General features: G+C 37.9%; 1 protein-coding gene across 2 annotated transcripts in view; it reads right to left on the reverse strand.

Moving 5' to 3' along the window:
• Slco4c1 (solute carrier organic anion transporter family member 4C1) overlaps positions 1 to 14,706 on the reverse strand; it is a 55,286-nt gene that overhangs the window by 16,573 nt on the left and 24,007 nt on the right. For both annotated transcript variants that reach the window (XM_021161978.3, XM_029482024.2), the window contains exons 3-8: positions 11,161 to 11,340; positions 9,082 to 9,178; positions 7,731 to 7,852; positions 5,390 to 5,508; positions 3,736 to 3,880; positions 3,153 to 3,348 (exon numbers count right to left, since the gene is read on the reverse strand). In XM_021161978.3, the coding sequence (XP_021017637.1) occupies positions 3,153 to 3,348; positions 3,736 to 3,880; positions 5,390 to 5,508; positions 7,731 to 7,852; positions 9,082 to 9,178; positions 11,161 to 11,340 (859 nt within the window). The remainder of the gene's footprint in view (positions 1 to 3,152; positions 3,349 to 3,735; positions 3,881 to 5,389; positions 5,509 to 7,730; positions 7,853 to 9,081; positions 9,179 to 11,160; positions 11,341 to 14,706) is intronic.

Consider the following 14,706-nt stretch of genomic DNA (forward strand, 5'->3'; position numbering starts at 1 on the left):
GGAAATGCAGCATGATTATGAGAAAGATTGGAGAGAACTTTTGAACACAGAATCAGTAATATTTGTGAATTGATAGATGGTATAGAACCATCTCAAGCAATTCAAAGGCACTCCTACTATCTAGCAGAGGAGAACCCAATTCTGAGAAAGAGGTAACCACTATGGCTTTACACATATTAAAAGTCTCAGGTTAGTGGACGACTGATCAATGGTTAGAAATCTTAATATCCATTTGCATCCATATTTAACAGAAATCAAGATAATGACAAGATCTGCCACACAGAGTATAAACATATCCCACTATCTGATACTATGACACACATTGCAAAAATCTAGCTATAACAGACACACAATCTCATACCGTTTTAACTAAGTTTACAATTTTATGTTGGACTGTTTCTGTCGTTAGCTGCATTGAGGTTGGATACAACTAATAGTCGGCGATAAGTGGAGGTCTTAGGAGGTAGCTTACTTCATTATTGCCTAGTGAATTTCAGATATGCTATCAAAAACAGAGTGGTAGAAACATAGCTAAACGAGGAAACCAGAGCCAGAGATAAGAGAGAAAGCATCATTCATGCAATTGTAAATCAATACTTCCTTGGAAGGTAAAATATGTAAACCAGTGGACCCATCAAAGTATTTGAAGATAATATATCAAACTGGAAAATAATGGTACTTAAGAAGTAGGCAATGACGTTTTTGAAGGAGGTAAATCAAGGTAGAAGATAGAAAATAGGTCAGCAAGAGGTAAAAAAGGATTTGGAAATCAAAAACTAGCCTTTACAATACTAGGAAAATTGCAGAGGGATACGGGCCCCATGCAGGATAACCTAAGTCCACATCTTAGGAGAGAACCAACTCCCACAAGCTGATTTCTGCTCACAGATACACACAAATAAATTAATAAATGCAAACAATTGTAAGCAATCTGTCCTTCTGAGTGGAGTATCTCCTCTTACAGCTATGCCCTACAAAATGCTGCCTTGTGCCTTTGTCAAGCACAATTTTATTATTAAAGTATTCTAGTCTCTGCCCACAAAAAGCTTACAGTGGTCAACAAAAAGGAGACTAGAGAAATACAGTCTTTGCAACTCAAGCTAGTACGAGAAAAATTGTTTCAATTGAAAATTTCTGATACTTGTCATATCCAAGTATCCAAATTTCCAAACATTTATTGAAAATATTCAATGTGTAAGATGGCATTATGCAAAACACAGCAGGAATATTGAAAAAAAAAAACATACTGCCTATCATCAGTCAGTTTCTCTGTATTTTATAAAAATTTGCCCTTGTGATGAAAAGGAAATTATTAGAAAACTTGTAAATGCTTGCAACATATTTTCTTTCTTTCTTCCGTCCTTTTTTTCATTTTTCTTCTAAGATAGGGTCTCTTTACATAATCCTGACTGTCCTGGGACTTGCTATGTAGATCATATTGGACTGGAACTCTCACAAATCCACCTGCCTCTGCCTCCAAATTATTGGATGAAACATATATCACCACACCTAACTTGCTAGGCATATTTTCAACATTGCTTTTTCCTTTTCTTTTTTCTTTCTTCTTCTTCTTCTTCTTCTTTTTTTTTTTTTTTCTATTTCTGGAAATGTAATTCAATTTCCCCTCAAACTGACAACTTAAAGTGGCCTTTATTTCTGATAATCATGTATACCCCCCCCCCATAGTATGTCCTTTCTCTCTCCCTCCTGGCACCCTGCAGTACCTCATTTGCTCCTTTCCCATAGTGGTGTGCCCTCTCTCCTTTTCCTCCTTCACAACTCCTTAAAACCTTTAAACTCCAGTTGCTTTTAATTAAGTCACAAGCCTTTCCCACTTACAGTCAAATAAAATTGAAAAGACTTCCTTTAGTGACAGCTACAGAACTTTCTAGAGCTCCAGTTACATAACCCATTGTTCACTTGATGTTTTGTTTTCCAATGTCTGTTTTAGAGTAAGAGTTTATTGTCCCTGTAAGAGGAAGCATGATGATGTTTGGATTAAATGTAATGGAACTTAACCAAACACTGATTTTGAGAACTTGGCATCATATTAACACAAATGACAGACATGTGAATATAGCTACAAGTCAATATTATTGTTATTGGCAAACTTTCCTAAACAAATTTAGTGCCATGGGAATGCAGTATTACACAAAACTATGTAATCTCATACCTGGAGTGACACCCCCCTCAAAAGCCACACACATGCACAGTGAAAGAGAACACAGGAGCCCTCACCTGCCTAATTTACCACTGGTGGTGTAGGACTTCAGAGCAAAACAAACCTGACCAAGAAAACTGGTTAGAGGGAGAAACTTGTTCCTCTAAAGTAAACATAAATTTCAAAGTAAATAGAACAATCAGTATGATACAGGTTTACGTTTATTTCAATGTATTTTTTGGTAGAGTTTCAACCCAAATAAGAGAATTTCATCACCAAGAATAACTCCTATTCTTAAATGCTTAAGTTAATAGGAAAGTAGAATGTTAAATTCTCTCTAGGATGTTGCCATAGTCTGCTCTTTGTAGCTATAACAGAATGTCCAGGGTGAACAATTTTAAAAGGTAAAAGGTTTGCTTGAGACAGGGAAGAGTACCAGAGGATGGAAGGTCCAAGCAAAGGGACGTGGATCTGCTTGGCCTCCGATGATAGAGGAGGTCATCAAAGGATGGGTTAGAGAGGACAAGCCAGCTGAGGTGCTTCTTAGAAAACCATTAATCCTAGATCTGGGGGCTCCTGTCATTTCCTAAAGTCCTTTTCTTCAAGTACCATTTTCACATAGATCTGGGGATTGTTTCCAGAAGACAGGCTTTTGGAGAATACATTCAAAGTCTACCATATATGAATCCTTACAAGAGAAACTCTCTGTAATGTTCTATTTCTCTTTGAAGAAATCCCTGAGCCAAACACAATTCCCTTCATCAGCTTACTCGCTGAACACCCATAGCTTTCAAGATGGTACTTACTAAATATTCAAGTTAAAACAAACAAAAACAAAATAAAGTCCCACAGTGTCACACTGAAACAAAAACAAAGGGTGTCTAAATGTTTTAAAAAGGCAATTTCTAATCATGTATATTGAGAAAGGAAATACTTGCAAATGCACACATAATCTCTGACAGGAATATAAAAAGCAATGAAATATATTTACCCATTATATGAGTCAGACACACCAGCAAATGGCTCATTTTCACATTTTGCATAAATAAATACAAAACTCAGCACAAGTGCTACTCCAGATGTACATAAGGCAAACTTCATTGTATTTTTACACTTCATTTTGAATTTTGAAACAAGAACACCACCTAAGATTTGACCAAGAGCAGCTCCAGGAATTAAAACAGCCCCTAATGAAAAGTAAGATAATGAAAAACACACAATTATGCTCGGTAACTCATACTGACAGCTGGAAAACATCAAAACCAGCATCACCACAGCTTCCACAGATAAAAGCATTTACCTGACATAAAATCACATGCACAAAAAAAAAAAAAAAAAAAAGACATCGATGCAGGCAGTGGAAGGGTAATCAACTTATGTGCTAATTAATATAGTCTTAGTCCAGTTTGGTCTGTCGTAAGTCAGTTACAGAACACTGGTTTCAGAGAATCAGACACTTCTACGAAACACTTTAAAGTATGGGCTATCCAAAATGATGTACTCTCCTGATAAAAGCAACATGCTTATATAAAATCAGTGTACTAAGGAGTTAAAAAGGGGTGGGGGTCTTTTACCTCCAAGAGTGGCTGCAAAGCTCGATGTCAATCCAAATTGATTTTCTATAAATTTAGGTAAAAATGTGGCAAATCCCGTAGTAATTAATGCTTCAGAAGTAGTTGATAGAACTAAACATATAAAGACTGTATTCCTCATCAAATTCTAAGGGGAAAAAAATGCAGTTCAAGTGAGTACCTGTGATTACAGTGCAAAGTGTAGCATTGAAATACAAACATTTAAACTACAATGTTCCCTCAGGCAGGAAAATACAATTAAGGTTAATGGATAAGTACACACTCACACACACACACACTGAGAGAGAGAGACAGAGACAGAGACAGAGACAGAGACAGAGAAAGACAGGGAGAGACAGAGAGAGAGAGAGACAGAGACAGAGAAAGATAGGGAGAGACAAAGAGAGACAGAGAGAGGGGGGAACATTTGTATGTGGAGCACCTAGAGATTTGACAAATGACCAAATGACTTACTACTTGGGTCATTATGCCTTTATTGCCCTCAAGAGCCCAGCATAGGAAGGAAAAGCCCCCTTGGAAAGGCTCTGTTTTTCTTGGATTATTGTAGATGTCTACACTATAAATCCACTTCTTACCAGATCATTTAAAACATATTTAAATTCCTGAATCCACTAAATGGGAAACTTGAAACTGATCGTGGATGAATATTGTTTCATAATTAAAAGTCTTAGATAGGGTTTTACTGCTGTGAACAATAGACACCAGGACTAAGGCAAGTCTTAATATTTAATTGGGGCTACCTCACAGGTTCAGAGGTTCAGTCCATTATTATCAAGGTAGGAGCATGGCAGCATCTAGGCAAGCATGATGCAGGCAGAGTTGAGAGTTCTACATCTTCATCTGAAGGCTGTTAGCAGAATACTGACTTCTAAGCAGCTAGGAATAGGGTCATAAAGCCCATGCCCACAATGACACACCTACTCCAACAAGGCCACACCCTGTGTCATACATATACAAACCATCACAGAACCTTTTAAAAGTTAAGTAACCTTACATGTGTATCTATACTGCCAATGCTTTCATAATATTAGTGTATAAGCCTAACACACCAAATTTCCAGACCTAACTGATAGATAAGAACGTTGGTTGTATAGTGATAAGCATAGCTGCCTGCTAAAGATGGATGAAACCATTCACATACGCACACAAGGGAAGAGTACTAACACAGGACCTCACAACTTTCAAGAGAAAGAGGGAATAATAACCTGAAACTACTGAAACTAAGGAGGGGTGACCCAAAAGGAAGGAGGTTTAAAGGCAGTCAAATTTAGTGACAACTGATCAATGGATGACATAGGGGAATTAGCATGGAATAACAGACAGACTACATGTTAATGAGGAGCCACTGAACATTTACACTGTCAATTAAATAAATCATGCTCTTTCAATTATTCTATTCTGGAGCTCACAGGGCAATGAAATTCAATCAGAAAAGTTACATATAAAAGCTTCAATAGTAATAGATAAGAAAATAAGTTATAAAATGATACCAGTGCGCATACTATTTACTTATAAGTGTATGCAATATATACACATATGTAAGTACTGTGTTCCTATGAGACACTGGTTAAAACTTACACACACACACACACACACACACACAAACAGATGGGGGAGGGGAAGAACTTCTGTTTACCTTTACAGCAGTTGGAAAATCTTTAATACTTTTTCCAAAATTTTCATCCGTATGTTGGAAGGAAGTACTATTATTTTGATGAGTCTGGGAAGTTTTGCCAGCTTGAATTTTTGCTGTCCCTAGGGGGGAGGGATAGTAAATGTGCTTTTTTACTATTTAATCAGTTTTTAAATATGCTTACTCTTTAATTGATATACATTCTATGGGTATGTAAATTTCACTAGAATTCAGGGTTTTGTTTTGTTTTTTCTGTTAATTGAGAGACCAAAACCTACTCAATCTTGGGACCAGTCTCCATCTTTAAAAACAAAAACAAACACAAAACAAAAACAAACAAACAAGACCTGAAAACTTGGTGCAAAATTGAACCTAAGCTGTACCCAAGTACCAGGAAGGACCCCATGGCTTATCCTTGGCCAGAGTTACTCCCCATCTACTACCTCACAACTCTTGTGAGACTATGCCGTGGCCTGGCAAACACAGAAGTGGATGCTCACAGTCAGCTATTGGATGGAACACAGGGCCCCCAATGGAGGAGCTAGAGAAAGTATCCAAGGAGCTAAAGAGATCTGCAACCCTGTAGGTGCAACAACATTATGAACTAACCAGTACCCTGGAGCTCTTGACTCTAGCTGCATATGTATCGAAAGATGGCCTACTCGGCCATCACTGGAAAGAGAGGCCCATTGGACACGCAAACTTTATATGCCCCAGTACAGGGGAACGCCAGGGCCAAGAAGTGGGAGTGGGTGGTAGGGGAGTGGCTGGGGGAGGGCATGGGGGACTTTTGGGATAGCATTGGAAATGTAAATGAAGAAAATACCTTATTTAAAAAAAGATTAGTCTGATTGTTTCATATATACTTTCAGACAGTTCATTATTGTATAGAGTCTTGCTTCAGAGCATCCACCTGTCAGCTTAAAATAGTCATTCAATTTGATGCTTGCAGGATGGACCCCGCCCACCCCGCTTGCTTCCATTTTCTATAAACCTTGTCCCAGTGAGAGTTCGGGGTTATTTCACCAAACTGTCCAGTGGGTTAACAGTGAGTAAACCCAAAGTCGAATTTATAATAAAGAGACCCTAATGTGGTTACACTGGAAATGACTCCGTGGTGGTCTTTTGGGTTCATAAACATAATGAAATGTATAAATATCTATTCCTGTAATCAAGCTGTGCTAAGGGCTATTAATATGCATGAAGGATGCCCAGGTACAATGGCTCTGGTCTATAATCTCAGCACTCATCAGGATATGCCAAAAGGACTGGCATGAATCTGTGGCCAGAATCACCTGGGCTGAAACCTTGTTTAAAAATTAAAAAGAAAAAAAAAAAAAACACTAAAAAATCAAGTTCCTATCTGTCTAAACATTAATGTGTAGTCAATCAATTTTAATCTAATAGCACAGTCTTGTTCCAAACATATATTATTTTCCATCTGAAGTCTCCTAACAGTCTTTGTTTATTTGGAAATTTTTGGGGCAGTCTTTATAGATTAAAATACACATGTGGCTGTACTTTGTTGTTCACTAAAACAATAAATAAGCAAGAGCTTGGAAGAGGAAGTACTATTTGCTATGTGCCATCATGGCCCTTTGTTTTAAACCACAGCTCTGTGAGTAGGTCTGAGAGAAGTATCCTCATGTGGCTTTATACTGGGGTAGCCTATAATGGAAAGTCACCACTGAGTTCACTTGGTTCCAGTGTGTCAAGTGTTCTTCTGTCAAATTCTACCTCTTCCACATACCTCTACCCACCTCACACACATCACTACACCTCCATATACCGCCATCCACTTTCAAAATCTTTGTTGCAAATGGCAATGAAAAGAAGTAGATGCCTTCAAATTTGAGAAAAATGCTTTAGAAGCAAGATCTCATAAGAAAGGAGCATCCATTTCTACTGAGTTTTTTTTTTTCAGACTGTCTAATATTGAAAACCGGCTTACAAATTAATGTGGCAGAATTACTTCAAGCAAATTGAAAGAGTAAGTAATAGAGAAGTTAATAATAATTAGCTTGAATGATTTCACACATATTGGTCCTTGAAAATTACTGACGAGTGGCATATGAAGTAATAGTTTCCAATTGTGTCTTGTATGTACATAAGGCAAGAATTACAATAAAACACAAGGACAGTTTTTAGTAAAGGATAATCCATAGTACTCACTAAGTATGAGTGCAAATCGTGAATATTAATTTCATTTTTCCTAAGAAGATAGATGTCAAAACTTTGCACTGGCAAGCATGTACATCTATTCTAGAGTTCTTATTAATCATCTTGAAACCAACTGATCTAGACGTACGTTAAAGCTCTCTGAAATTAAAGGACATGGATTTACCTGGTAAATGCTTTGGAAAACAGGAGAAAGGCATTATCAAAGACCAAGCAAAGAGCCAAGCTAAAAGGAATCCAATCCACCAAGCCCCCAGCCACCGGGGATCATCCTCAGTCAGATCAGAACTATAAGGATGAGGGAAAAAGAGTTACAACTCGTTCAGTATTAATTAGAGCTCAGCCATTACCATCACATGTCTTATAATTCAGGTGCAAAAGAGTAGGCTCTGACTTTATCTAAAATGGTAAGAAAGCCATCACAATGAGTCAAATAGCATGTAGACATACAAGTATAACAAGAATTAAGAGTAATGGTCCAGAAAGCATAAAAAAAATGGCAACCATGGGAGAATAGGCAGATGGCTCAGTGGTGAAGTGCATTTGCTGTTCTTGCAGAGAATCTGGGATTGATTCTCAGCACGAATATGGTGGCTCACAACCACTTGAAATTCTAATTCCCAAAATCTGATGCCCTCTTCTGGCCACTTCTGGTACTAGGCATGCAAATGGTACCCAGTCACATATGCAGGCAAAATGCTCATACACAGAGAATAAAAAAAAATATATAAATCTTTTTAAAGCAGCAAATACAGAATCATGGTTTAAAAACATTAACAGTAAATATAAACATGACAAATACTTAAAAACATAGAAAATTTCAATAAATCATTTAGTTTTCTTTTTCATTTATTGCAGCAGACTAAATACATCTCACAGTAAATCACTGATCTATGCTAAAAGTACCATATACTTCTCTAAATTATTATTTTTAAATTTTATGATACTCTCATAATTTAATATCAATAAGTATTTCCCTCAGACATATCACTCTGGCAGACTTCCCCTGATGTTAAAGCGCATGAATTCAAAAGCTGACTATCCTTTCCCATGGAATGTCCTGTTGAATGTAATTATCTGCAGAACTGAGTAGGATAATACATAACGTAAGGTGGCACAAAATGTGAGGTATAAAATACATATATTGGATAAATAATATTTAGTATCATTACCTTGACTTCCTTGGTTATAAAAGCAACATAATTTTATTTTGTTTTTTATAATATTATCAGAGCTATAAGAGAATCTGTTGTCTCTCAGCTACTTATAAGACAATACATGATATCTATCTGCAACCAAATCTACTGAAAAGCTAATTTATTATTATTATTATTATTATTATTATTATTATTATATTATGCTAAAAGACCCAGGAAGCTATGCAGACTCAATGGTGCATATCATATAGTGCACACTGTTTTATGCCCTGAAATCCTTCATGGCTTTCTGAATAAGAACTAAGGTATACTTTACTGCGGCAGAATAAAGAATTAGAAGAAAAACAGATAGTGCCTTGCCTTTGTCCCAGAGCAATATCAATGTACATTGTCAACAGCTGTCCACCCAACACATATCCAATGGCAGGGCCTAGGATTGACATAGAATAGCCAATACCTATGAAAAGATCAAAAGCATTAGAATCGTCATATAAACAGCTTTGCTTGACATTGTAACAACAGGGAAGAAAAATAATTCTAGTAAAATTCTTAATGATTAGAGCTATATCAAAATTATAGATAGATAGATAGATAGATAGATAGATAGGTTGAAATATATATTATGACATATAATGTAGTTAACAGTTATGCCAAGGAGCCTAAAAATAATGTGTCACTAGAGAACTACATGATTTTAATGATAAGGGTTAAAATAAACATGTAATTACAAATCCATGTACATTGTGTAACTAATGGTGAAAGGGTACATGCACTGTTTTCCTTTTAGCAATAATTATTGCTTACAGTCTCATGGAAGAAAACAAGGTAAAGAAGCCATTCTACTACTCCACAGCCTCTAAGAAGGCTTGCTTCATTTTACTCCATAGCAGATTCTAAAACCTAGATCCAAGGGCTACCTAGTTAGACTGTCTCAACCTTTCCCCACAGAATGCTAGAAATTAGTGATTTGTAAATTTGTGGTGATAGACTATTTTTCAACTAAATGGCTATTTTTCATTATTTTCAATTAGATGGCCTAAGAACATCTAAGGATGCTTCCTAACTTTTGTAAAGACGCAAATGCAATTACAAAAGCTTCTTTGTTGGGATATTCTCAACAGTCAGGGCTGAGCCACATATACTGATGTGCAGTCACCCATACCCATGAATCCCCTATTATACTTAACACACAGACAAACCAGTAACTTACAAAACATTTAGACACACAGACTTCTCTATTTTGGTGCTAGGTTTCAAAGAAAGAAATAGAGAAAAGAATGACAAAAAACAAAACAAAACAAAACAAAACAAAAACATGCCGGGTGTGGTGGTGCATGCCTTTAATCCCAGCACTTGGGAGGCAGAGGCAGGCAAATTTCTGAGTTTGAGGCCAGCCAGGTCTACAGAGTGTGTTCCAGGACAGCCAGGGCTACACAGAGAAACCCTGTCTTGAAAAAAAAACCAAAAATCAAAAAAATCAAAAAACCAGAAAACAAAAACAACAAAACAAAACAAAACAAAAGAATAACTTTTTTTAGAACCTGCGATATTTTATTTCTTTATTTTTTTACAACCAATATTTTATTCCCCCACCTGACCCACCCTCCAACTGTTCCACATTCCATACCTCCTCCCCACCCCCTCTCTCCATGTGGATGTCCCTCCCCACCTCCCCATCTGACCTCTAAATTCCCTGGGGCTTCCAGTCTGCTGAGAGTTAGGTGTACCATATCTGAATGTACAAAGACCCGGCAGTCCTCTGCTGTACATGTGTTGGGGACCTCATATCAGCTGGTGTATGCTGTCTGGTTGGTGGTCCAAAGTTTGAGAGATCTCAGAGTTCCAGATTAATTGAGATTGCTGGTCCTCTTACAGAATGGCCTTTCTCCTCAGCTTCTTTCAGCCTTCCCTAATTCAACACCAGGGGTCAGCTGCTTCTGTCCATTGGTTAGGTGCAAATATCTGCATCTGACTCTTTCAGCTGCTTGTTGGATCTTTCAGAGGGCAGCCATGATAGGTTCCTAGAATGGCTTCTAAATTAAGAATTCCATAGTGTTTTGGGCAACTAGTATTTTGATTTTTCTCATGATCTCTTGTCCCATCCTTATAAGATATAAGAAGCCTCTATACCTTGAATAAAATCAATCCCCTGGGGTTTACATAATCAAAGCAGAAGCTGCTGAGTTATTTCCTCCTATGCAGGAATGTCAGGTTGTTCAGGATTGACACCATAAATCTATCATGCATCCCAGCAACTGACTTGATAGCACAGTAAACAGTTAAACACAGTACAATCATAATGATCTAAATGAAATGCCTGGGGCGTGACAACTGACTTGTTATTGTTTGTCTTTTCCCCTTAGCAATAGGAAGGGAAACCATATTAGGTAAGCTGTTCACCGACTCTCCTTACAAATGTTATACCAAGAGTTCACTCACCTATATAGAGAGAAGATTTGTGTGTGGGCACAGAGTCATCAATAAAGGCTGTCCCTAGGGTGTAGAGCGGAGTTCCTCCGGTCCCCAGCAACAATTGTCCCAGGACAAAGACATAGAAGTAGTTAGAAAGCCGGGAGGTTGAAGATGAACATCTGGTACTGTTCCTTGTTAAGCACGTATCTTTGGGGGGGGGGGGATGAGAATTTAAAGTTTAGTTAACAAACGTAAATATTTACTTACAAATTACATTCACCTAAGCTACCTTTTCCAATTGCTTCATTTTAGTTGCATTTAAAACAGTTAAAGGTGTATATAAAAACAACAAAATAAGCATCTAAGTTACTTGAGACAATTTAGGAGTTACTATCATGCCAAAATTTAGAGTATAAAGAAATATCACTTAAGGTTTGGATCTAAAAATTTTGTAGGTAACCAATTTAAGACGATGAGGGGGCCACAAAATGTATTTATCTCCTTAGTTAAGAGGTCAATATGTAGGTTTATGAACTCATGGAAATGTGTGAAAGAATAACAAACTACTAGAAACAGAACACAGAAAGGGAAGTAAAGACCAGAGGACATACAAGGACAAAAAATACACTTGAGGAATATAGATAAGTAAGAAAAATCATCAAACCCTAAGACCCATGAGAACTGGAATCAGCACAGCAGTAAGCCAGCATTTGTTCCTCACGTAGAGATCCCAGGTCCAATTTACAGCACCCACATGGCAGCTCACAAGGGCCTCTTCTGACCTTTATGGGCACCAGACATGTATGTGGTGCACAGACAGACAGGCAGACATAACACTCATGCACAGAAAATACGAATTAATTTTTCAAACTTTTTTCAAAAGACGAAAATGACGAGACAGCAAGTTACAGATAGGAAAGTCATATAGAAAAGCAAGCAAGCAAGCATGATAAACAGTTATAAGAAAATATAGGCATATTCCAAAGTAAATGAAGATAGCCTTATCATCTCCAGGATATAGTGCCAAACATTATAGGAAAATATGACACAGGATTTTTACCATGAAAGACCCTTTTAAAAAGCTAATGGGTTTGTAGTGGGGCATAACCATGCAGAGAGAGGGAAAAATAAGTAGGTGTGTAGCCAATTCCATAGAGGCAGTAAAGAAATAACACAAGTTAATAAATCAAAAACGATCTGGTTCATACATTTTGTTCTCAAAATGTTCTCCCAGTATAGACCGATTTTAATATATTATCAAAATAGAATGAGCCTTCTAAGGAAAAAAAAAAGATTTAAAACACCTTATAAACTAGGCAAGAAGGGGGTAGGAAGGCTTTATCGAGGCTCATTAGTGAAAATTCTTCTCCCTCTGTAACCCACAGATATTTTTACACAGTTTAGTTTTGTGTTTGTTTTCATTTTGGTTGTTTGAGACAGGTTTCTCTGTGTAGCAGATCCCTGGCTATCCTGGAACTCAGTCTGTAGACCAGACTGGCTTCATGAGGGCTGGGATTAAAGGCATGCACCACCACACTTGACATCCAGTTTTATTTTTAATTTTCCTGAATTATCTCTAATCTACTCAGTTCCATAATTCTGGGAGAGGGAGAGGGGGAGGAGCCCTAAGTTCCTAAATTGTATCTCTATTCTGGGTTGAGACATGACATTCCAACCTGACCCAAATATTACAAGTTTATAAAGACTACAGCCATCCCTTCCTGCAAGAGCTAATCTATCTGATCCTATCAATCACTTAGCCAGAGACCATCTTTGTGGAAAAGTAGTACATGTGTAGCTAAATTAAAAAGATGGGAGGAGCAATCATCCCCTTATGAAGGGCAGCAAGTGTAGCAAGCCTCTGAGTATCCGCAGTTACTACAGAAACCACTGCTGGGTCTGCCACTCCTTTTTCCAAGTTCTCACTTGAAGCAGTGTGTTTCACATACCCCTCTTCAGACAGGAGCCAAAATCTGAAGCTGATCAGACTGGATACCTGGGAGTTCTCATTCACCTTGACAACCCCTACCAAGCAGCTGCACACAAACTTCCATTGCTGAAAGAGCCCTGCTTTCCTGACCTCTACCAGAGTCCAGCCTTTCTCTTTGTCTTTTCTCTCTTCCTCTTCCAGGAAGCCTCTGGAATTTCCAGGTTTCTTCCTAGTTGCTCTTCTCTCAGAGTCCCATAAATGGTCTTCAAGTTTCCATCTGACTCCATTTCCAAATGCTTTTTATCAACAAGACTAAGTAAGAACCAGCAAACGGGACCCAGGTCCCATAAGTAACTCAAGGATGAAAGATAGATGCTAAATGCTAATTATGATCATTACATATTATACACGTGTCTTTAAGTATCACACTACGTTCCATTAATTTGTAGGACATTGCATTAAACAGGTAAAATTAAACAGTAAATGGCATGCAATTCAAGAATAACCACAAGAGGGAGCACTCATATCGTTTATGAATTCAGAAAAGCAGTGCGGGTAAAATAAGAACCAGGCTTTTCTATAAATGGACCAATCATTCTGTGGCTCCTCCATTGGGGACCTTGTGTTCAGTCCAATGGTTGGCTGAGAACATCCACCTCTGTATTTATCAGGCACTGGCAGAGCCTCTCAGGAGACAGCTATATCAGGCTCCTGTCAGTAAGCACTTGTTGGCATCCACAATATTGTCTGGGTTTGGTAACTGCATATGGGATGGCCTTTCCTTGTTTTGTTTTGTTTTTTGTTCTTTTAGTATAGAATAAAGTTTATTCAGGTTATGGGGAGGGGAGTTAAAAGAGTAGTAGAGACAGAGAAAGACAGAGAGAAGGAGAGAGTGGAGAAGCAGAGGCCAGCCCTGACCACATGGAGAGAGGGGTGAAGGGAATGGGGAGATAGGGGGAACAAGGGGGCCAGAGACAAGAATGAGGCAAGAGTATAAGAGTGAATTCATTATTTTTAATACCTGAGTAGTACTCCATTGTATAAATGTACCACATGTTCTGTATCCATTCCTCTGCTGAGGGACATCTGGGTTCTTTCCAGCTTCTGGCTATTATAAATAAGGCTTCTATGAACATAGTGGAGCATGTGTCCTTATTACCAGTTGGAGCATGTTCTTGGCATATGCCCAGGAGTGGTATTGCTGGATCTTCCTGTAGAACTATGTACAATTTTCTGAGGAGCCACCAAACTGATTTCCAGAGTGGTGCTACCACCTTGCAATACCACCAGCAATGGAGGAGTGTTCCTCTTTCTCCACATCCTCACCAGCATCTGCTGTCACCTGAGGTTTTGATCTTTGCCATTCTGACTGGTGTGAGGTGGAATCTCAGGGATGTTTTGATTTGCATTTCCCTGATGACTAAGGATGTTGAACATTTCTTTAAGGGCTTCTCAGCCATTTGATATTCCTCATTTGAGAATTTTTTGTTTAGCTCTCTACCCCATTTTTTAAAATAGGGCTATTTGATTCTTTGGAGTCTAACTTCTTGAGTTCTTTGTATCTATTGGATATTAGCCCTTTATTGGATGTAGGGTTAATAAAGATCTTTTCCAATCTGTTGGTTGCCATTTTGTCTTATTGA

This window comes from Mus caroli, unplaced genomic scaffold, assembly GCF_978045245.1.
Source record: "Mus caroli unplaced genomic scaffold, Mus_caroli_1 scaffold_1, whole genome shotgun sequence".
Lineage (NCBI taxonomy): Eukaryota > Metazoa > Chordata > Mammalia > Rodentia > Muridae > Mus > Mus caroli.